Genomic DNA, 25,095 nt, shown 5'->3' with positions numbered 1-25,095 from the left:
CCTCCTCCTCCTCCTCCTCCTCCTCCTCCTCCTCCTCCTCCTCCTCCCCCATTTGTCAGGTCTCTGTGCCAGGCCAGCTTATTATCCTGCCTTCCTACTCTCATCCAGTCTTCTTATGAAGTTGACAGCACTGGTTCACTCCACGGTGAGTCGCGAGTTTCCTTTGGTTGTCTTTCTCCCGTGACAATACAGATGCAGAGCTGTCATCTTGCTTGACTTCACCCTTCCCTACTCAGTCTCTAGTAGCACCTGGACCTCAACTGCTGCAGTGGAAGTGTGTCACAGACCTGAAACTCACGACAGGTTTATGGAAGCTAGCCCAAGATTTCACACCACCATTTATTCTTATACTTAACTGCAGAAAAGTGCTTAGGGACAATGAGCACACAGGGAAGCAGAGACTTTGGGACACATACCATGTTCCAACTAGTCATACTTTCCCCAGCAGCAAATGCCTAACCCATCATTATCTGACCATTTGTTCAGAGTCCCTGTTATCAATACATTTGGAATGGGCACATTGCTGAATCTCAAGCTTACAACCCTCAGCTACATTGTTTCATTTATTATTTCCTTTATTATGTATATTTAAAAAATCCCTTCTTCACATAGGTTACTACTATTAAAAAAACTATCTGAGCGCCTGTTCTCATAAAATCCAACATAGCTAGCCAGATTGAGGAACATGTCAAGAAGGGTAAATATTTATTCCAAACAAAGTATACAGGAAGGGAGCTAAAGAGCTTTGAGTTCAAGAAAGTCGAGGGAAGAGCCTGAACCTCTGTGTGGTGGTGGTCTATTGCACATCTGTGCCACAGAAACTGCCCAGGCCTTCTAATCCTCATGGTAACCCTGTGGCACAGGCACCGTTCAGTTTATTATATAGAGGCAGACACTTGGGCCCAGGGAGGCTATAACCTTCCCCAAGGACTCACAGTAGCATTGGACAGAGACAAGTAAGTGCAGGCCATCTGGCCACATACTCAACTGTCTTCTTCCCAGCCTACCATGTGGAGGTCTTCATGAAGGAGTTTGAAAACAATGCGTTTTCATGGAAAGTGTCTTGATGAAGCTATGGTTACTTCTGTATTCAGAAGCCTGACTTTCCCCCTCCTAACTTTTCTCAGTGTCCTTCTGATATAGAACAAAAGCAGCATTCCCATTGATATCCGAGTAGAACTAATGACTCTATTCAATGTTTGGATCCAGCTAAAATGTTTAAGTTATGAAAACATTGAATAAAGTTTTAAAACTGGTTAATTGCCCATATTCAACTTGTGGAATTATATAGAGCGAGCATAGAGATTATACAATCTTTGTTTCCCTTTTTACCAATCTGTATCTACCTGTTCCCTCGGGAAACAGGTTTTCAGGCACTAAAAATACAGCATTATCTTAAGAGTGGTAGAGTAGCACATAAAACACAATTTATCTAATAATTAGTATAGAATACTTGGTGTACCAAAATTGCTCAGTAATTAGCTTAGCTGAGTAGCCTTTAGCTAAGCAAACCACTTTACTATCAGTGAGGACAATAATATCATTGAGGACAGATAATTGTTAAATTATAAATTTAATTTTATATGCACACAAACATACTTGTACCTTTTTACCAGAAAAATAAATGTGCTTACTCCATCCTGCTTCATCAATTGCATGAACAAAAATGAGAGTCCAGGGCTGGAGAGATGGCTCAGCAGTTAAGAGCACTGACTGCTCCTCCAGAGGTCCTGAGTTCAATTCCCAGCAACCACATGGTGGCTCATAACCATCTGTAATGGGATCTGATGCCCTCTTCTGGCGTGTCTGAAGACAGCTACAGTGTACTCCCATACATAAAATAAAAATAAATCTTAAAAAAAAAAAGAGAGAGAGAGAGAATCCACAGAATGATCTGGAAAGTTAGGATTTTCCCAAAGAAATCCCTTTCTCAATGGAGTCCCTGGAAGGGGGGAGGTCACAGGTACCATCTGAGTTTCCCCCAACCTCTGCCTTTCTCCTTTTATATACTTGAATGCTTGTCTGCTTCTGACTTTCTGGCCTTACAAGTCAAGTTTGCCCTGTTTACTAAGAGCAAAAGAGTAAAATGGTGCCCAGTGAGTCGATCCACATGAAACACTAGACTTGGGAAGCTGAGGCAGGGGTATTGAGAGCTTACAGCCTGTCTGGCTCCCTTGAAACCTTGTCTCCATAATAAGCAAATTGATAACTAAATGTCACAGGGAATCGAGGAAGCCACTGCCAGTTTATTTACTGCTTAGCGTCAGTGATTCCAGGCCTATTACCCACAGTTCTTGTTAACTGAATTGCTAGTTACATCTGGGAGACTCAGTAATTTACTGAACACATTGAATAGTGGAAAGGGAAGTAGAGAGGAGGGGAGCCTGAGAAGCTATGGCTGGCATTATATTGGCCTGCTTTCCCCAGACAGGAATCTCAGATGTAGGACTCAGTCAATGAGCTCTTTGAATGCTAACTTCTTTCTTTGTTATTTAGGTGTTTACATTCATGGATTGTTTTTGGATGGAGCTTCCTGGAACAGGAAGACCAAGAAACTTGCAGAATCACATCCTAAAGTTCTCTATGACACAGTCCCTGTGGTTAGTATTTACTATGGATTACATTCACATGTGCCCGCATATGGATATATGCACATCCAGTCTTTTCTTGTTGTTCATGGTAACTTTGGTCTGTAAAACTGTTCCCAATGCTGAATTACCGAATATATTTGTTCCTAATGGGTTTCTGGATTGAGGTTCTATGGTATCAGTGTTTTTGTTAGTTGACTGATCCATACTGTTATACTGTTTCTGTTTAAAGAAAACTTACTCAGTATACATTATCTCACAGTCACTAGCACTGTGATTCTCGATGGATTAAACTCATCCCTCAGCCTTCATGCACGTAGGAACATTGGTCTGTGCTGCAGCCTTTAGGCTGCAAGTTATTTTAAACAACAGAATGCCAACAAAGCAAAGAATGTTAACAACTGAACACAAAATAGACCATGAAGAGTACAGTTGTTTATAGATGTAAGAGTTGAAAATAAGAAAGCAGGACTTTCTAGGGTCCAACTATAGACATGAGGATGATTGTGGGATAAAGACAACTCAAATTCCACATCGGTTAATGACTGTAAACACACTGCTAGGGCTGGCTATAGGATGAGAAGTGAATTTTGATGTTTCATGAAACTTGCAAATAAAGAATTAATGAATGGTGAGGGTTAATGTCACACGATTGTCTCTGTGTGTAACTACATCATGACAAAACAGATTTTTATATAATCTGAAGGGTACATCCAGGATGGTATGATAAAACAACGACTATTAGAATCACATGAATTGTAGAATTCTGTAAGCTTAGAGACAGGTGAAAACTCACCATAGCATCTATAAAGGGAAGGGCTAGTCCAAACCTAGGAATTCCATCTAGACCTCCTTTTCTGTGTACTAAGATCCTCTGGGCAGAGAGGGTTTAGGAGAGGAGACTCCAACAGTGAAGTAAACATTCGCCATTTCAGGAACGGGCTAGGTTGCAATTTCTTTCCTTTCTGAGGACATCCTTAATTAGTTTGCAGGGAGTAGAGGAAGGGAGTGCATCTACAAGCAGATAATTATTCTTCTTAGCAAAGAAGTCAATTGAGAAATAAAAATTCTCATGAGAAAAATTCATTCTTTGCTTAAAATGAAGTACATTGTTCATTGAGAGGTTTTAAGTTGAAAGTTATGAGAGTTATGTTATTGTTAAGCTTCTGCTTGTCCACCCCCATAACAAGGATCCCACAGTGATCTGGGAGGAATGGGTAACCCTGGGTCTTAGTCACTGGCTTCTTCATGTGATTGTGTTTTGACCTAAGAAGCCTAAAGGACTACTCATTACTATGAGATAAATTAATTTGGTTAAATTCTAAAAGACATTTATGGTTTTAGTTTGCTCTTTGCCTTTTAAAGTCAAAGGCTAGCTGGCCTTAAAAATCTTGTTCTAAAGACTGGCCACATTCTACAATAAATTACATTGGTAATATTCTAGAAACTTGCTTAAATGACTAAAAAGAATATGGTCTATTGTAGCTAAACGAGGAATGGAACTATGTTATATTTTTATCTAAGTTTTTATATAAGTTTATCTAAGCATTACACAGCTGCTTTAATAACTTGGCTCTGGAGAAATTGTAATTATTAGCACACATCATGCAGACATTAGGATTCACTGTGGTATTTCCATACATCTATGCATTGTGCTTTGACATGTCCATCTGCTTTTCTACTCTGATTCCCTTTCCCAGTGCCACCCTCTCTGATCCCACCTCTTCTACTGTCTGTTATTCAGTTTCCTTTCTGTTTCTTAAGCTTCTGCATATGATAGAGTATTCACCAGTGACTGTTTCTCTCTCTCTCTCTCTCTCTCTCTCTCTCTCTCTCTCTCTCTCTGTATGTGTGTGTGTCTGTCTGTCTGTCTGTCTGTCTTTCTGTCTCCACATCTGGCTGATTTCACTTAACTTGGCATTCTCTGGTTCCAGCAAATACTTTGATGTGAATGATTTTGTTATTTTTATTGCATCTATATATGTATGTGTGTATGTGTATGCATATCTATCAATTATCTATCATCAATCTATCATACTATTGCAACAAACTTGGGTATTAATTTCTTTTCATGTTGACTTTATTTACTTTGGATGTATACCTAGGAGTAGTGGTCTAGCTGGATCATACAGTAGCCCTATTTTACATTTTTTGTGAAACTGCCATACTATTTTTATAGAGATTGCACTTACTTATGTTAAGAAAATGGTCTTTCCAAAGAAGCTGTCTTTCTTTGAGATGTGGTTTGACACTTTGGCCAGGTTAGTTGGCTACAGAGGAATGGGTGCCTCTGCGGGTTTTCCTATTTCCATGCTCTGTGCCATCCATACGTAAACACCACACTGCTTTCCTTAGCTCACTTCTGGAGCAGGCCTCCGAAGTGGGAACTGTGAGACCTCAGACTTGCTGCTTTTGCTTCTGGTTTCACTGGCTATTCTGGGTCATCTGGGCTCCAACAGGAACAGGATTTTTCTAGTTCCATGAAGAATTAAGACCAGTATGTCAGTGAGCTTTGTGTTTGATTGACAACAAATCTCATCTCAGGAAATAAACTGAAATTTTAATTGAGATTCCAGACATTAACCTCAGACATTAAACACACATGCAGGCACAGGTGCCCCTGTACATACATGTGTGCCCACACATGAAAAGAAGAGGGAAGAAAACACTCCCTAACAGTATACAGAAGTGAAGAAAAATTTTAAGTTAGAATTCCTGATCACTCAGACTCAGGTACTCTAGACAGCAATAAACAGAGACGGCTTGGGGAGAGTCCTTGTTCTTCAGTGGTGTAGCCACTGGTAAGTTGCCCATTTTTCAGTAGCTCACCACTCATGGTCAAATAGGCAACCAAAAGCTCAGTGGGAGAACATCATGGGAGGAGGGGCTTGCTGGAAAGAAAGACTTCACCAGATGTAAGTGCAGAGGGATGAGAATGAGCACTCAGGGGAGTAGAGGAGCATAAAGACCAAACTCAGTGTACAGTGTATTAAATCATCAAGGACTTTAAAAAATAGAAAAGAAATATAAAAAGGAAATTAAATAACAAAGAACAAGGTGTAATTAAAAGCTGGGGAACAGGGGTAAGGCTAGGAAAGAATTGATTTTTGTACACTAAATTAGAAGCGAGCAAAACAACCGTCCAGTAACGGTGTACAGATGCACATCGTGCTCTTACGTGTTTCTAGAGCATTTGAGTACAATGTGCTGTAAATAAAGAATCCATTTACCTACTGTATGGATTGACTCTGATTTTTCTGTGTAGATGCTTCATTTGGATGACTGTTCATTGGTGAGCATGGGGGTCCTGACATCCCCTGCTATTGTTATATTGGACCCCATTCTCCATTTTTGTCTAGTAGCATTCTTTTATAAAATTGATTACTGGTAGTATATGCATAAATATTTATAAATAATACATCTTGTTGATGAATTGATTCCTTGATTGTTATGCAATGATCTTTGTCTCTTCTTATTTTCTTAGTGGTCTACTACTCATTCTGGGTTTTGGATTCCATTTATTTAGGATATCATTTTCCACCCTTTCATTCTAGTCTGTGTGTCTTTATGGTTGAGCTGAGTTTCTTGTGGGCAGTCTATTTTGGCTCTGGTTTTTAATCCATACAAAATTTTGTATCAATTAACTGAAGAATTAAGGCTATGGTCATTCCGAGTTATGAAAGGTACGATATGTCTGTCATGGTTTCTGTTTTCTTCTGTTTAGGGCATTGTTTAATTCTTACTGCCTTACTTATACTCATCTCTGTGGTTTGATGATTTATTGTATTGATACTTTGATGTTTTAGCTTTCTCACTTGTGTACCTACTCTTCCAGTAGAATTTATACTTTACGTGCTCATGATGATAGTTTCTGTTTGTTTTACTTCTGGATATGGAGTTCTCTTAAAAGCATCTTTAGTATGGTTGGTTTTGTGGTCATAAATGATCTTAGTTTTTATTTCTAAGATCTTGATTCTTGTTTACTGCTCTAGAGGCGGTGGGACCTGGGAGAATGGAGCAGATAAATGCAGTAGACTAAAGTCTTACGCAATAGCCGACTTTATTCAGGGCATCAGATGATTTATCAATTGCCTGAGGATTAAGAAGAGTCACACTAGTAAAGCTTACAATAACAAAGGCAAGCCACGCATGGCAAAATATTGTTTACCCATAGAGGCATATAAACAAATAACAAATAACTCTTGTCTTATTTTTATTGGAGTTTTCTCACAAGCACTCAGAATTCTCCTTACAAGACTCCATTCTTGGACTGTGTCCCGATAATTCTAAAGGACAGCTTTGCTGGATATAGCTTGAGTAGAAATCATTTTCTTTCCAGACTCAAATATGCTATTCCATATCCTTCTGAACTGTAGGGTTTCTGCTGAGAATTTGTAGGTAGTCTACTAGGGCTGCCTTTCAGTGTGCTTTCCTCTTGCAAGTTTTAAAACTATCTCTGGGAGATAAGATGGCTTCATGGGCAAGAGTTCTTGCTGTGAAAGCGAGGGAACCCAAGTTCAAATATGATTATCCATGTAAAGCCACAGGCACACCACACACCTGAAACCATGATGCGTCATGGAGACAGACAGATCCTGGAGCTTGCTAGCTGGCTATCACTGAGCTTCAAGCCCAGATTGTTTCAAAAACCAAGGTGGAACATGATGAAGATGTCTAACATCCTTTTGACACCTCTGGGCATGCACAGCTAATATATGGGTACATAACACATGCCCCCCCTACCTACTTCATACTGTACTTTTGGCATGTTGACTGTAATGTATAATGTGCAGTGTGGGGATCTAAGACCTCTTATCTGTACACACATCTGCTCTTATTCTATGCAATAGATTTTTCTGTGACCTTAGTCTATTTTTTTCTCCTTCAAGTATGTCAATTATGCAGCCATTTGATCTTTTGGTAGTGCTACAAAGATCTGTAATCTTTTCATTCTGCCTTAATCTCTCTTTTTTTTCATGAGTATAATATTATGAAAAATCAATATTTTTAGTCTATTTGCTTAAGCTAGTCTGATTTGGAGATGTGCACCTACATTTTCTTTGACTTTTGAGAGACTGTTACTGTGGCTGGCCTTGAACTCATAGTAATCTTTCTTTTTGTATTTGATGAGTTCCTCATTCATAGCTGCATTGTCTTCCTAATTTTTGTGTGTGTCTATGTTCTTGAATCTCATTTGTCATTGAGATTTTTCTTTGTGTGATACAGGGTTTTATACAGCTCAAGGTAGACTTGAACTCCATGCTGAGGGTGACCTTGAATTTCTCAGCCTCCTACCTCCAACTTTCAAATGTTAGAGTTACAGGTCTATTGCTACCATGCCCAGTTTTGTGTGGTATTGAGAATTGAACCCAGGGCTTTATGCATGCTAAGAAAACACAATTCCAACTTTCCTAAACCCTACCCCAACCCCCAGACTTCTAAGCTTTTCAACAACCATTCTTTTGAATTTATCAGGTATTTCATCAGCCTCAGTATCTTTGGAATATGTTACTAGGGAGTTATTTTTTAGGAGATACATTAATTTAAAATGTTTGAAACTACTTCTTGTGTATATGTTGAAATCTGTGCATCTAGTGAAATGGATTATCTCTATCACTTATATGGGATAGACTTCTTAGAATGACTTTGTTTTAAAGATGTGTATCAGGGTGTCGGTTTACTATGCTATGCTGAGTTCATTTCCTGCTGTGTATTGCAGCACAATGTCCTTGTAGCTTTTTTGATTGTAGTTATTAAGTTTTGGCAGAGTGCATACTTAAGAGAATCCGACTCTCTGTCTATGGATTACCCATGAGAGGGACACTAACAGTTTAGGGGTGTATGGAATAGGTAGAAGAATGAATGGAGTACTCCCTATACGGTTCCTCTTATAGAGGGAGTGGGGTGCTCCCTGTATGGATCCTCCTATAGTGGGAGTAATGGAGTGTTCCCTATATGGTTCATCTGATAATGGGAATATTGTTTTTCATCCAGTGGTAGGACTTCTTAGGTACTGTTGATGCTGGCTCTGTTACTTGAATGGGCTCTAGTCTTGGCTGCTTCAACAACAGTGAAGGGTCTAAAAGCACTCTTTCGATTAGACACTCTACAAGTACAGTTGAGTGATTCACAGGGAGCGACAAGAGTCAACATTTTTCCTACCCTCTGTAGTACTCACCTTTCTTTGTGACCAGTGTTTGACCAGGTAAGTGTGAAGCAACTAATGCAGGACCCAGAACAAGTGCAATGGAGTAATTTATTTTTTGCTACAAAGTAGTAGACATACCCGAAGTAGGGTATGTCTTCCCATCCCTCACTGGGTCCCTACCTGTGCATTCCTGGGGACAGATGTATTTCTATAGCTCCAGGCATTTTTCTTCTGGATTGTTCCAGCAATAGTGTTCACCAGTAATTGAGTATTAGTGGGTCATGGCTGAGTTCAGACAAAATCCCTCTCCCAGGGCTCTCAGCCAATTGAGTATATCTCCTGCTAAGCCAGTATGGTAGAGAATGGCTGCAAGGTTTCAGATGAGACTGTGTGAAGGTTTTTGACCCTTTAGAACAATCTAGTCAATCAGGACCCTTTTTAGGGTGACTACTGACTATAGTACCTTAGAGATCTGCTGGAGGGGTGAAGCCAACCTATATGGACTTCAGGCAGGCCTTTAACCTCTTAGGCTGTACACCTGGAAGTACCTGGTAACTTCACAATACACATACTGGACATTTGCTGGAAGTGAGCCCATCCCAGAGCTATGAAACTGGGTGGCAGATAGGCTGTTTCTCTTGTTTTGCTGTTGTCCCTTGTTGTTGTTTGGATTCTACAATGTTTTGTATTCCGATGCTGAATTCCAGTGTTTTCCCAAAGTCATTCAACTCTAGCTGTAGCTCTCCAGTCTTGGTTTAGTTCTTGTAGAGGCGCAGGAAAATTGCCAGGTGCCTCTATTGAACCATCTTGCCTGGCTCACAGCTGTTAAACAGCACAGTGTGTATATTATCCGTCCACAATAGGGAGTTGATTTACTAAAATAAATGTTCCCAGAAAAAAAATCTCTTCAGAATTTATTGGTTTTAAATAAATAAGTCATATTATTCTGAATATAAATAGTAGCATCTCTCGTTTGAAAATATATAGAATTTTATTTTGTTACTAAAAGCACCAGAAATCACCTCCAAAGAAGAGGTGACAAACAGTTGGGTAATATGTTTTTAAGTAATTAGTGTCTTCACTACGGCACAATGCAATATTTTATAAATTAACTGTTTACTATAAAAACATTTACATACAACCTGCTAAGAAACCACTACTAAGTATGGGTTATAATTAAGTTCACTAAGAATACTTTCTTTGTAGAAAAAGAGTTAAAAATACTAACATTTCCCAGGCTAGCCCAATTAACTCTCTTAAACCAAATAATATCTAAAATATTCATGAGTGGGCAATATGTTTCTAACAGAGGCAAACTGTTTTCACTTTGTATACTGGTTCTGAGCTAGTTAAGTATTTATTTTTATTTTTGAGCCATCATTTCACTGCCGACAAAAAACAAAATCTATGTAGGGCAGAAGTTTTAGACATAACCTTACACTGGGACTACCACAGCAGCTAAAGTACATGCCAGTTAATAGCTCTGACTTAAAGAGGTGTTTGTGCTTTCTTCCAGATGTGGCTAAAACCCTGTAAGAAGTCAGACATACCCAAAAGACCAAGTTATGTTGCTCCACTGTATAAGACAAGCGAGAGGAGGGGCACACTCTCCACCACTGGCCACTCCACAAATTTCGTGATTGCCATGATTCTTCCCTCTGACCACCCCAAGGAACACTGGATTGGACGAGGTGTGGCATTGCTGTGTCAACTGAACTCATAATCCAAAGGTGGCATCGTCTCTTCCAACTTCTTGTTAGATTGAGTAAAACATATGTTACTGTTTAAATGTTGTTTTGGCTTAAATAAACGTAACATTCTTAATTAGGACTTTATTCCAGCCTCTTTAGGGTACCAGTGAAGTTTCAAACAGTGTTCCGCGACAGAGACTGAAAACACACTACACACTTTCTTTCTGGATAACTTTATTTTGGGAGAGTTCCATAAGCATTAGGAACATATATAAAATGACACACCACTGTTGACAATGAAAAAAAAACAAACAGCATTTGATCACTTCCAGCTTCATAAATTTAAAAAAAAAATGATTCAGTTACAACAAAAAAGGTTTAGATATTTTAGCAAGTATCACCTTGCAGGACCATAATCACATTTAAGCCACTGACTTACTGTTAATGAAAAAGGTTCACACTGCATCTAGTTACTATAGTATTTTTAAGCATAATCACAGCTGATTGAGCGCAATGTGATATACACCAAAATCCATATGGATGTCACATGGTGACAGCATTGTACAAGTAACATTGGTGACCTCCAACAAGCATATGTTAAAATTAGACTAGTCAAGCTAAGTGGAATGTTGGAGCCAAACAGAAATGTAGTGGAGTTAGGATTGTCTAGTGAGACCTGAAGCTATACACTAGAATGATGTGAAAACTAAATACTGGTGGAACGCTATCAAAATACTAGCAGCAACTGTTAAAGCCCTCCGAAACAACTAAGAAAATCTAACAAATAAAGATAATACCATTTGTTTGAGAATATAAAACTTTGTATACTGTAAGCATAACTGACCAGCTTTAAGTGAGGCATTTTCGAGTGGAAGTATATTCCAGCTGTTGTTTTAAATGAAGCAGATTTAATGCTGGAATGCACAATGCTCCTTGGGAATAAATCTCAAAAATGAAGCATAAGTGTATTTTGAAAGCAAAATATCCGAGTCACTTGAAGTTGATAGTACTGAGTGCACCAGCACCTTTTAGCAAGGTTGCTCGAAGGGTCAAGCAATGAGGTGAAGTAAGGACTGTCGTAGGCATGCCCAGTGCTAAAAACATGTGTACAAAATCACTTACTGCAAGGAGGGCTCAAGAGACAACTGTTGTAAGACTGAATAATCCTTGCTTATACCGTAACAAAGAAATACTGGACATTACCCTCCAACCCCTGGATGCATGTGCTGCTCTCAAATTTTTGTTTTTGTCTTACAAAAATAAAATCAGAGTAAGAGGAAAAGAACTGGAAAGGGGACAGAATAAAAATATTTAAAATGGAATGGACAGGGTTTGGCTCTTACGGTGTTTTCCCAAGGAGTGTTCTGGCTGCCAAGCAGTTATAAGAGAGCTAGCTGCACGCAGTTCAGACATTTGCCTGCAGAAGTGAAGAGTGAGTGGCATGAGATGTAAACAGAGCTATATGCACATGACTAGCCTACAATTCAGACGAAACGTGACTTAGACTTCTCACACATCACTGCACCAGTGGTGTAAGAGCAGGCACCCAAACACAGACCATTCCATATCAGGCACCAACAGTGTATCTTGGCACACAATGATAAAAGTGATTTTGGCTTAGTCATATGTTTGGTACCAAAGTAGCTATGGTACCAGTGCAGTGACCATTTAGCCGACATTTTATATACAGACTATAGGCATGGCAAACTTGGATTTTACTACCAGCCACAGCATGTGCTCTGAGTTCCAATGCCCAACTGTTAAAGTGAACACCGAGAACTCAAAGTTTCCAATTAACCTAGTTAGTGCTAGGGAAATGGAATGCCACTTCTTTGATATTTTCTAGAGTAGTAATGTTAAGAAAAAGGTATCTGACTACATGCTCTGACTCATCCCCCTCCCCATAAAAACAAAGTTAAAAGGAAAACCCAACACCAAGTATAGTATGCAAAGAACCATTATGAATCTTTCATTAAACTGAAGTTCACACAAACATACAATCACAAATTTCAGTAGTTTAGGCTGCAAGTTTGAACACTATGCAAATATATACAAAAATAGTAACTCTAGATTCAAGAATAAGGGCTTTTCCCAATGCTAAATCCATACTCTAGTGCAGCCTGGGCTTCCCTCTAGTTCCTAAAGTCAACTTTATACAGTTTCAAAGTTGTGTCAAGTTGATCCCTATTAATCCCATATGTATATATGTAGCTGAATTAGAGGGCACTAAAATTCATTCTTAGCACACACACAAAGATGTCTGCTCAAAGTCCATTTAAAATATTTTTAAAGTTTAAATGATTTTTTTGGTTTAATTTCTATTTCTGCATAGCCACAGAAGTTTCTACTAATAAAAAGACTAGTGTTTTATATGATTCTCTCTTTTTAAATTCTTAAACATCTATCAATATTGGTACATGGAGTCCCATGTTCTGACTTTATCACAAATCTTTAAAAGACCCATCCATGCAGAGAAAACAGTACTGAGCACCAGTCTTTTGTAGTTAGGCTCAAATCTTTAGAACCTGTGAATAGTGCAGGCCACTGGATTCTCTGAGCGATGTGCATACAGTATAAGGAACAGAAGCAAGCTGCACGGACATTCTCACAATCAACAAAGAAACTGGGAATGGTCAGAACTGGATGTCAAACACAATTTTGTCTTCATAGAGGGCGATAACCAGCATGATGGCAAATCCAAACAGCAGTCCTAAATTCTGAAGAATAAACTGCCCGACTGGACAGAAGCCATGCTCCTCATGGTCACCATCTCCATGCAGCATTTCTGGAAGCTGAAAGAAGAAACACACTTTAACAAGGACATTGAAACTATGTAAAATTTATAGACTGGCAACTTCTGATATCCAGTTCTAGTAACTATCTAGTTCTATTTTTATTACAGTGTTTCTCTTTCTTTCCATAAGTTTTTACTGTTACAAAAACTTTTCTTTCTGACTTCCCTTAATATTGAAACATAAACAACATCAGAATGTTTCACAGACATGCCCTCTGGATTCCTGCTGGCAGCAAGACTGAAACAATGCTGGGTCTCTGCCATTCAAAAGTTTTACCTGAATATCATCTCAACTGTCATAACCCAGCAAAGAGCTGATGAGTGTCTCCCAGTACACAGCACTTAGGGCTGTTCATTGAGATGGGGCTCTGCGGTACAGCCTGCCTGGTATTCCTAAGGACCTTTGGCTGGTACGAACATCTATAACACATACATGCACACATGCAGACATACAAGAAAGGAGGGGGGGCAGAGAGAGAGAGACAGAGAGAGAGACTGAGAGAGAGACTCAGAGAGAGAGACAGAGAGAGAGAGAGAGACACAGAAACAGAAAATTATTTCCACAGTAGTTGCTAAATAGCACTGCCCAAAGTGCCCCCAAACAGGCATCTCCAGAGGCTCCTTTAGGAATCTCAAGTAAAGCTTCTGTGTATTGCCAATACGTACTTGAATGCCTTCTAATCGCTTTGGGTAAGTAATCTTTCTTATAGTCGAGGCAGTGTAGCTAAAATAAAAATGTGGTCATGCTTTCTACTGCTATAGCCCTGTCAGGGTTTTCTACAATTCACAAATGACATACTGTACTTTAAAGTGTGTTCATTATCACTTTAAAATGTTTAAGTTATATTTCATTTACTTATTTTATATGAGAGTAATTGTGTGTGCACATGATATAGTGCACTTGTGGAGGTCAGAGGACAACTTGCAGTAAGTAGCTGGGTCTTTCCTTCCACGTGAGAACTCAGGGAGCTCAGGTCTCCAGGCTTGGTGGCAAGTGCCTTTATCTACTGAGTTCTTACTGGCCCTGGATATTATTCTTAAATAATTCATTTCTGCTAATCAGAAAAAGTGTCATTTTGTGTTAATAATGTGCTAGAATATATATTCAGGGGGCTTGATTCCTTCTGTGCCAACATCATAGTGTCTCTGACACAGCTGCATCCTTTGCAAAGAGCAGGCTTGTTCCTGTTAGTTTGCTTATTGAACAGATGACTATCTCTTGAGTTATTTCAAAACATAATCCCCAGAGTAGAACTATCAGTCAGAGGGATTCTGTTACCACTGGACTGAGGACCTCATCTACCTGTTCCTGTTCTCAATAAACTCTTACATAGTCTTTAAAACTAAGCCTAGATTTCCTATCATTAAAAAGCAAAACAACTTCCCTGATTCTCTTTTCAGTTAGCTTGTCTGCAGTTGCAAATACAGTGTGCAACTCTGACTTGAGCTGGGGAAGGAGTTCACAATATATTGCATAAAATTATCAAGGAATAAATTAAAATGTTAGTTAAAAGCCCCCACAAATTCTTACTGTAAAATCTTTCTTCTGATCTCTAGCACAAGGATTAGACCATCTGCATTGCTAGTGGCTGTGAACTGCATTTCCAGCGGCACATGACAACTAATAATGATGACAATAATGTCTGTCCCCCTAGAGCCATTTCCTTGTGGGAGAGGCACTAAGCTTGAGAAATAAAGTCAAATACTCAGTGTGTTATCAATAGATCAAGATGACACAAGTGACAAAGATGGAATGCACAGCCAGAATTAGTGGGTTCCACACCTGAGGAGTAGGTCTGCAAGAAACAGGAGTTTCTCCCCTCAGGAAAGGTAATCCGTGACACAGAGAGGAAATGACAGAGCACAGAGTTGACAGGATGCTTAAAGCCTGGCAGGTCAGTGTAGGAACTTAGAGATGCTGTTCTTAGATGGAACTGAAAGTTTGCCAGGAAAAATGTAAAAATGAAACCTAGAGAAACTGATAGCCCCACAGAAACACTGTCTAACATGTGAAGTACTATGTAAAATGGAGATGAACAACCACTACTGTTAGGAACTTTAAAGACTGGCATGCACATAGGAGTCTAAGCATTCTGTAATCATATCTCTAAATCCTACTATTAGTTGAGTTGTGACAGAGTTGGTTAGAAATTTTCAGCATCTCCAAGAAATGCTAAGGTAAATGCTTTTCCTAATTATTACTTAGACGTCACAATCTAAAATTAGCCACATTCTTTAAAAATACACTGCTGTTTCCAACCACTTCCAAATATGTCTTCCATTTCTGAAGGCTGCATTCTATTTGCAAGTTTAGTACAACAGAAAAGTTATCTTACCATATCCACCAAGGCCACATAGAGGAACATGCCTGCTGTGACTGCGAAGATCCAGAGTGTGATGTTGTTGGCATACTGACCAACAGCTGTGCCTATGAGCATTCCTATGTAAGCCATCATGGCAGAGAGCAGATTGTAAACAATTGCTTGCTTTACGGTCATGCCTGCTTTTAGAAGAACTGCAAAATCACCTGCAATTCAGATATCATGGAAGAAGTTTTTTTTTTTGTTTGTTTTTGTTTTCTTTTTTTAAAAGCACAGAATTTGAAAGCATAACTTTGAGTGGAAAAAATATTAAAAATTAAGAATGCATTATAAAGATACATCACTAACACAGCAGAGCAAAAGCTATAGGGTGACAGGATTGTTCTACATACTGTATGTGGTATAGTTACATGAGTATATATGAGCATGAAGAGCCAACCAACTGTATACACAAAGCCAATGGAAAGGCCAGGTGTAGTGGCACACATTTTCAATCTTAACACTTGGGATACAGAAGTACGTGGATCTCTGAATTTGAGGTCACCTGGTCTATAGATTGAGTTCCAAGACTGCTAGGGGTACAAAGAGAAACCCTGTCTTGAAAAAACAAAAAGCAAGCAAACAAACAAACAAAACAAAACAAAATGAAAGGAGAAAATAAATATAGCCATGCGCTTTTAAAAGTAACAATTCGTCAGGCAGTGGTGGCGCACGCCTTTAATCCCAGCACTTGGGAGGCAGAGGCGGGCGGATTTCTGACTTCGAGGCCAGCCTGGTCTACATAGCGAGTTCCAGGACAGCCAGGGCTACACAGAGAAACCCTGTCTCGAAAAAAACTAAAAAAAACTAAAAAAAAAAAAAAAAGTAACAATTCAAAGTTCATTTCTGCTCTTCAATGGGAAATGGGCAAAGTTAGAAGAGTGGTAATAGCTTCTTACATATATTTTATGCTATGTATGCATTAGTTTTTTTCCCCAAGAAATAACAACAACAACAAACCATTAATCAGGAAAATCACAAAATGTAAGGAGAGGAAAGAGCTTTCCCTCCTTATCTTCCATGTGTTTATATGACTGCCCCGCCCAGCTCTAAAGAGCATCCCACAGCTGCAAGGGAGCAGACACTTGAGCACAGAAGGAAGAACCCTAGGGGTCTTTTGCTAGAGATCTAAGTACACATAAGTTTGACAGCAACAAGAACAAAATGAGAACAGAAAGAAGAAACCAAAGAGAAAGATGTTTTCTCTTCATCTAACACAGAACACTGGGAAAAGCAGTTATTGTTACTCAGAGAGATGCTGGCAGAACAGGCAGATGCTGCTGGACATAAGATACTTCAAGCTGAAAGATCCAAACCCTACCTTTACTTACTGTAACAGTGTTCTTTGTTCTAGTTATTAAATATCCAAGCATCCAACCAAACAATAAACAGTATATACAAGGTGTTATGTAGATGACTGTTAGGGTTCCTTAGGAAACTCAGGGCTACAAAGTTTGCATTTATAACAAGTAAGAAGTTAACAACAGAGAAACTACTTTAAAATCTCTTCATATTCCAATAAACTGTTATCAACTTCGAAAGCACTATCTTTCAATTATTATATTTATTTGAAAATCAGAGGCTCTTCTGATGTCTTCAACACTGCCATCTTTTAGTTTCTATTTAATACCACTCCCCTATTCCTTTCCCACCTGTCTCCTAGGGTTAATGCTGCTGTAACTTAGGGTTACATGACCAAAAGCAACTTGGGGAGGAAAGGGTGTCTCTGGGTTACATATGCAGAGTCACAGTCTACTGAGGGAAGCCAAGGTGGGAACTCAAAATGGAGAGGTAGGTACGACCTGGAGGCAAGAGCTGATTCAGAGGCCAGGGAAGAACACTACTTACTGAAGCTTGCTGCATATGGCATGCTTGGAATTTAGGATTACTTGCCCAGGGGTAGTACTACCCACAATGGAGGGAGGGGGGTCCTCCCACACCATCTTGTGTCAAGATGATATAAAATTAGCTAGGACAACTGCTTGCCAATCCTCCTGCAGAGCCCTGCACAGGCTGCTTCTCTCCACTCATCCCTGGAGTTTGCTTCATTTGTCCAGTCTTCTCTAGGTGCCTGTATGGAAGCAGCTACCTCACGTCTTTCTCCATACATTTCTCCTTTGTATTTGTAGTAATTTACCCTGAACCAATTATGCTAAATTAAATGGGGGAGCTTTTGAAAGGGAACTGGGTAACAGAGAATGAGATTGCTGGCATCTCCTGTAGGTTGGTTTTGAAGCACATTGCTTTCTTCATGGTTTCAGAAATGTGGCTTAGAAAGGAGCATGATTTAATAGTTAATGAGCACTGGTAAAGGACAAACTGTATCACTGCACCAAACACCCAGTCTTTCCTGCTATTACACAAGTGCGGGATGGTTTACCTCATTCTTGAGGAACTAGGAAGATGAATTAACTAAGCAGAATCCAGAGGATGTTTGCTAAGACAGGATCTCACGCAACCCAAGCTGGCCTTAAACTTTGGACCCTTCAAAAGGAATTATTATTTAATTCCTACAAAAATAAGATATAGCTGCCTCTGTCCTTCCAGTGGTGTGTTCAACTGTCATTTTCTTAAAGCATGTGCACACGTGTTCTATCTAGGTCTCTTGGGGTTTTTCTCTCAATGTATCCTGTATGTAATTTATATTAAAACTGTTTCTTTTATGAACTCTAGCTTTGCTTCATAAAAGCATGACTCACAAAGGTTGCTCTTGTTTTCTTCTTAGACCTCTCCAGATCTTTGCCAGCACACATACCATGTAATCACAACTACCAAACTCTTCCCAGCTCTCCATTCCCCTGGGGCCTTTACCACTAACACAGCAAACGATTTGCTTGGTGTTGCTTTTTTGTGTGTCTTTTCCAGAATACTGTATGACCAGTCAGACAACATGCATTGTTTGGGTCTGGACTTTTATCACTTGGCATAATGCACATAAGACTCACCCATGGTACTCTACATCAGGAAATTACACTGTATTACTCAGCACTAACCAACCCACAGATGAACTATGCTTTGTTTATTTTCCAGCTGAAGAACATTTAGGTTAAGTATCATTTGGGTCAATTATGAAATCACTGTATACAGTAAACAGGCTTTTGTACCAACTCAACTTTTCGTTTCTCTTTGATAAAGCCAGATTATTCATTATATTTCTAATTTTTAAGAAATTCCATTCCCACCCAATATAAGACTATAGTTGTTCATATCCTTGATAACATATAACAAACCCAGAACTAAAATTTCACATTTAGATACCAAGTTTTATCTTCTTTAGTAAACATTTGTTCAAGTTTTTTTGTCTGATTGGGGGGGGAAGGGGGGAAAGGTGGGGTCTCGAGAGGTTTCTGTCACTAAATTAAGAAGTCTTTAATACTGTGGTTCTAATGGCTTTTTTTATAAAATTTTTTCCCATTCTCTAAACAATGTCTGTTACATTTTAAATATGCCTAGAATCATCTGTTTTATTTTCTTAATGGATTATATATTTAGTAACGTGCCTAAGAAGACACAAACAGGAATTTACTATCCCAGACTATGTGGATTAACGGTTTATTTTGAGTTAATTTTGATTCATGGTGTGAAGTGTGAGTCACAGACTCTAACAGCTTCTGGTTTTGGCAAGTGAACATCCCACACTGAAGCATCATTTGCTGAAGTCTACCTGTGTGGAATTCTCTTTGAACCTTTGTTGGAAAAAAAAAATCCATAAGCTGTTTCAATGTTTTATGTCTGTCCTTTTCTCAGTACCACTATTTAGGGCATGTGGCTAAACCAAATTTCAAATCAGTTTATTGTCATTTTTCAAAATTTTCTAGATGTCAAACTTTTGTTTTCACATAAAAGTTTTTTTAAAAAGTCATTAATCTCTGTAAAATGAATCTGCTGTTGTTCTGACTGATGGGAATCTAAAAGAAAAAAAAAGAAAGTAATAATATTAAAACTTCTAGTCCATAAGCTACCTTTTATTTCTGTTGGTAATGGTAGTCTCTAGACTCTACGCATAGTTAGATTTAAGCTCAACACAAGTGGGGCAGTCTTACAGACTGTATAAAGTGACACAGCTCACTTAAAACTCTCTGTTCTAGTTTTATTTCAGGCCATGAAGCCTCTGAAGCTTTGCATAGTTACTCCACCTTCCTTCCTTCTCAGTAAAAGCCTGTGTGTTATAACTAAGTCAAAGCAGTTCCTACAAGTCTGATTAGACAGAGCACATAATCTTCATAATAAGATAAATCAGTATTCTTTTCTTACTGCTGACAAGATATTAATTAGCACAACAAATAAGGAGTGTCTGCCAAAGTTGTTAATGAATATAATCCAATAATACAGTTACTAACAATATTTACTGAGATTTTTTTAAAGAGTTAATTTTGATATTCTTTATTATTGTATATTTAAAAATTATATGGGCTAGAGAGATAGCTCAGTGGTTAAGAACACTGGATGCTCTTCCAAAGTACTCAGGTTTGATTCACAGAATTTGCAAGGTAGTTCACAACCATCTGTAATTCCAGAGTCAGAGGCTCTAATACCATCTTCTGACCTCCTTGGGGACTAGGTATGTGCATGGTGCACAGAAATGCATGCAGTAAACCATCTACACGTCTAAAACAATAAAAACTAGATGAAAATTCTGTATAAATCCAAATAGTGAATGGCCAACTTCCCTTAGACAACTAAGCATGTTAGAGAGAACTTATTTTGAATTAAGTTTAATCTCTGTTATACTTGAGGGGGACTAGAAAATGCACAGTATTACATCTTATCTGAGCTGAGTTGTAAAAATATGATTCATTTATCAAATGCAATTTCCTTCCTGCTAAAACATACTGCTTAGACTCAGACAGGGAATTTGGGCCAAGCACAGTGATATAGAATCTAATCTCAAGTCTTGGGAGGTCGAGACAGGACTGACACAAGATCAGCCTTGATCTACCTAGCAGGTTTCAGACCTGCGAGGGCTACATGATAGATGCTGTCTCACCAAAACAAAACAAATCCCCAAACCTCTCCTTTCAGAACATTTAATAACAATTATAAAATAAACACGAGACAATGGTTATCAATAATGAGAGGGAAATTTAAATACATAGGAAAATAAGAACCTGCACAAAACAATTTGGATACTGAGATCATAGTATACAATCTCATGACTGCAAGAAAGCATTTTTAAAAATGAGAGAGAAAAAAAGACCCTGAAAGCATTTAGAGGCTTCTACTTTATTATTATCATGTAAGAATCACACACACATACACACACATGCGTGCATGTGTACAAGACTGTCCAGACATCTAACTTTATGGTTAAAAAAAAGAAATGATTAGAAGTTAATGATTATCCCAAAACCTCAATGGTCCTTAAAGAGCCAGGAACACTTTCCAGTTTCTATAGTAACCATCCAAACACCGAAGTCTCTTTAAACAACATTCTGTTTAGTGTCTGGACAACAATGTGACCTCCCCATCATCTGTGAGGAAATAACTGTCTTAGCTTCCTCTGGTTCAATTTTCAATTATTTAATAGCAAACTTTACCCTGCTCCTTTAAGAAAATAAAATTTATATGATACTTGAAATGAAATAGAAAAGGGTTAATACCATAATCAGGCATTTGAGAAATGATACTTCCTTTTAATTTATGATCACCAACCTAGCCATCATGAATGAGCCTTCTTAGCAGCATCACTGTTACAGCAGCAGCAAGCACACAGGTACTGGCTCTTCTCTGACATAAGAAGCAGTTACTTTTAGTCTTATGTTGGGATATGCCTGGCCACAGATGACTCTACATCTGTCAGCAGGTTTTCTGTCTTAACATCTCTGCAGTTATGCATTTTATAACTCAAGGAGGCCTAGATTTGACGAAAGGCAGTAAGACTTTTGAGGCTCATACCTAATTCATGTGGCAGCTCATGACAGAAGACGGCTATGGAAGTGCTGATGCCTCCAGTCAGTCCCGCACTGAAGGCTGCCCCTGGAGAGGATGATGAACACAGGGAATAGTGAGTGAGCGAGCTTCAGACCTCCTGGTTCTTCCACTGTCAGTAAGCTGTCCCTTCTATCTGCAGTAATTTCACACTGTATGTGCTTCACCCACTTACACATCACGGCTTTTGAACACACACTGGTGTAAGGTCTCAACCCACTAGCAGAAGTCTACATTCTTTAATATCAACAACTACTATGATTATAAACAAAATGGCTTCTGCTTCCTGAAAGAAACCAAAGCCTATTTCTACTAATAAAACCTTGATCCCAAGGAGAATCATGCCCTGGTGGCAGTTCTAAATTAGTCACCAGTTTACATCCCAGCAATTGCATATACAATTCACACACGAATGCCAATTTGTTATGGTGAATTTTAATGTGAAACTTTTCAAAAGCTGTGAAAATCTTATTAAATCTAAGACTGAAATTACACTGTTCTCTTATAGGTATGTCTATGAGTTTGAATATGTTAAAATAGCAGTTTCAGTAAGCTGACTATGCTTTAATAAGAAAGCAAGTTATTTAAGAAATATACTATAGATACTTATTAAGCTTCAAAGACCCAAAAAGTACTAAAATTTCATTTTTTTTAACTTCCAAATATCATGTCTGTTGGAGAAAAACAGAAATGGCAGTAATATATAGCTGGACATCTAAAAATTATAGGTAAATTTTAAACTTATGGATTGTAGCTTGTAAGATTAGTAGGAACTTAGTAGAATAAGGAAAATATGCTTAGAGAATAAATTGCAACTCAAGCTTCAGGACACTTACCAATGGCGAGGCCGTCACTGAAGTTGTGGATGCCGTCCCCCATGATCACCATCCAGGCTATATTGGCTATTCCTGTTTCCTTCAGGTCTGAGCCAGAGTGGCAGGGGCCGTGCGAATGATGGGCGTGTCTATGATGCCACTGGTGGCTGTGCTTCCTCAGCACAGCTTTATCCTCATCATGGTGGTTATGTGAGGTCACATGGATCTCGTGCTCATGAATGGTGTGCAGCCCATCGCTGTGAGAATGGTCCATGATTTTTTCTTCCTCTACTCCCAGGTAATTTTTAGGAGGGGATTCTTGTTGGGCTTCTAAATCCGTCAGTTCAGTCTCATTAAGTCGATCTTCAGAAACTACCGAGTCATCTGTTCCTACATTAGAATAAAGGACATGCTGCTCTAGCAAGTGCATCTGTATGTGCTAATCTAACCCCGGGCAGAACAGCAGTGAGGTGAACACTGCTTAAATGAATATATTTCCCTTAAGTGTTTTAAAACCCAATCCATTAGAATAATTTTTCTATAGTCTATCAGCTAAAATTTAAATTACTTGCCCAAGCTGGCTGATGGCAAAGTTCTCTACACATGTACTCCACCAATGATAATACTATTCTGAGATCTTCGTTGGAATGTTCTGGCCACATCTGGTGAGTCATTCTAAAAAGATTACTTTTCAGCGCTATTTGTTTTATGACAAAGACCTGGCTAATTCCCAATTGACTTTTGGGAGAGTTGCATAGCTAGGGAAAGCTGCCATTTATGCTGAGAACCATAGGAGGGGAAAGAGAAATTCAAATGTAAACTGAAAGTATAGGGTAAGAAAATCTTAAGTGTCTGAGCTGCCTTGTTCTGTTACATAACAGAATGTGGATTTTAAATACAAGGGCAAGTTATTCTTCTTTAATTACAGTGACAACTTTTCATTTTCCTTCTATAACCAATTACATATAAAGGAAAGTGTACACTGTCAAGTACAGTACTCCTCACTGAACATGGTAATCCAGGCCTGCAATCCCAGCACTGGGAAAGCTGAGGCAGAGGGTGGAGAGTTCTAACAGTAACACAGAAGACTGTTGAATTCTGTGGGTTAGTCTAGTTTTGATACAGAGTGGCTTAGCATTTTATTTCTTCTTTTTGAGACATTGAAACAGAGTGACCACTAAGTAGCTGAGGCAGGCCTTGAACTGAAGATCTTGCTGCCCCAGCCTCTCAGATGCTGAGAATATGAGTGAAGGCCACCATGCCTGACCCTTGTTTCATTTCACTCATGTATTTTTTTAAAAAAGGAGGTGGCAGTTTTCCTTGCTCCTAATATACCTGGTTCCATGGCATGAACAGTATTGAAATTACAAGTTACACTCACATTTAAGGAAGATCCCATTAGGAAAACCACAAAGAAAAGAAATTTCAAACACATTGCACAGAAACAACTTTTCAATTTTAAGTTTTTCATTGGAATAATTCGCTACCTGCAAGGGGCTTGAGTTGGAGCCAGTCAGCATCTGGTGTGCTGTTTAACTTATGATCTGAAAGCTTTCTTCCAATAGTTGATTCTTCTGTGCTCTGCTTCACAAACCATTTCTGCTTTCCCTGTGGAGATTAAAAAAAAAAGTCTGATATTAGCATAAAATGTGCAGCAATAACTAATAACAATCTGTCCTTATTAACCCCTCTTTGGGAGCAGTTGATCCTAACACTATACACTGCTTCTGATTTATCATTACATTGTTATTTAATGGAAGTGTATGTGGACACATGTGTGTATGTGCGTATTTACATGTATATTGTAATATGTATATGAAGGTCAGAGGACAAATTGGAGGAGTCTCTTCTTCTGCCATATGAGTCTTGGGTACAGAGGTCAGGACTGGCTGCAAACTCCTTTACCACTACGCCATCTCACCGGCTCAGGCCATCTACTTCTATAGAGTGCTGAACTACTCTGCAACCCAAGTGAAATGTGTGAAACACGGCATCTGATACCACTGTAGCACTATGAAGTAGCAGAGTTCCTAATTTTCTAGCTCATTTCTCCTTACAACAGAATCTCTCACTTCTCTGGATAGGGCATGATGGAAGCGGTCAGACCTAAGCTTGAATCTCAGTCTGTAGCTGGCTTCTGAGATGTGCCAGGGTAAATTTATTAACACAGAACATACAACAACTCTCCTGCAAAATGGTAGCAATCTTGTAAGGATCAAATAAGGAGACATATGACAATCACAGATTCTTAACAGCTTGGCAAGAAAAACAAGTGTTCTTCCTTCTGACCGTGTAAGCAGCCGCTGGAATGAATCAAACCCCCAACTGCTTGAGGTACTAACTGCTGCACTGCATGGGTTAGGCTTGACTCCTTCTATCCTGAATTAACAATGTGGCTTTTTTACTACAGTTTTGCCACTGTAACTACCAATTCTAAAAACTCTCCCCACTAAAGTTTCTGCTTTCCCCTAATCCTGATTTAAAGAAGCATTTGTGCTACCACAGTGAAACTGAGCTCGTTCTCTCCGGGAGAGCTTCCTGCCTGGCCATGGGCACTTTCAGGATGGTTTCTACAAGGCAGTCGTGTGATCATTCTAACTGCTGTGTGTATGTTTGTTTGGCTACTTGGGCCTGAAGCAGTCTCCAAAGATAAGTACTCTCTATCTGATTCCTCTCTCCCTGTGTGAGTCCTCTGCTGTATCTATAAGGATATGGGTCTATCCCAGGGCCTAGAATTTAGGCTGGCCTTGACCAACGGAATGCAGCATACT

The 25,095-nt window shown here is 39.0% G+C and overlaps 2 protein-coding genes across 3 annotated transcripts in view; one reads left to right on the top strand and one right to left on the bottom strand.

Annotated features, from left to right (window-relative positions):
* The window catches only part of Dnah7 (dynein axonemal heavy chain 7), a 249,661-nt gene extending 239,196 nt beyond the window's left edge, over positions 1–10,465 (top strand). The window contains exons 63-64 of the mRNA XM_028765706.1: positions 2,497–2,600; positions 10,253–10,465. Of these exons, the coding sequence (XP_028621539.1) occupies positions 2,497–2,600; positions 10,253–10,459 (311 nt within the window). The 3' untranslated portion in view covers positions 10,460–10,465. The remainder of the gene's footprint in view (positions 1–2,496; positions 2,601–10,252) is intronic.
* A 179-nt stretch (positions 10,466–10,644) lies between these two features.
* Slc39a10 (solute carrier family 39 member 10) overlaps positions 10,645–25,095 on the bottom strand; it is a 47,295-nt gene continuing 32,844 nt past the window's right edge. For both annotated transcript variants that reach the window (XM_028765787.1, XM_028765788.1), the window contains exons 6-10: positions 23,812–23,932; positions 22,346–22,714; positions 21,477–21,557; positions 15,558–15,748; positions 10,645–13,219 (exon numbers count right to left, since the gene is read on the bottom strand). In XM_028765787.1, the coding sequence (XP_028621620.1) occupies positions 13,061–13,219; positions 15,558–15,748; positions 21,477–21,557; positions 22,346–22,714; positions 23,812–23,932 (921 nt within the window). In that variant the 3' untranslated portion in view covers positions 10,645–13,060. The remainder of the gene's footprint in view (positions 13,220–15,557; positions 15,749–21,476; positions 21,558–22,345; positions 22,715–23,811; positions 23,933–25,095) is intronic.

Source organism: Grammomys surdaster, unplaced genomic scaffold, assembly GCF_004785775.1.
Source record: "Grammomys surdaster isolate TR1022 unplaced genomic scaffold, NIH_TR_1.0 165, whole genome shotgun sequence".
In the NCBI taxonomy this organism is placed as follows: Eukaryota; Metazoa; Chordata; class Mammalia; order Rodentia; family Muridae; genus Grammomys; species Grammomys surdaster.
The sequence above is the reverse complement of the archived record's forward strand: the minus strand, read 5'-3'. Positions and strand labels throughout refer to the sequence as shown.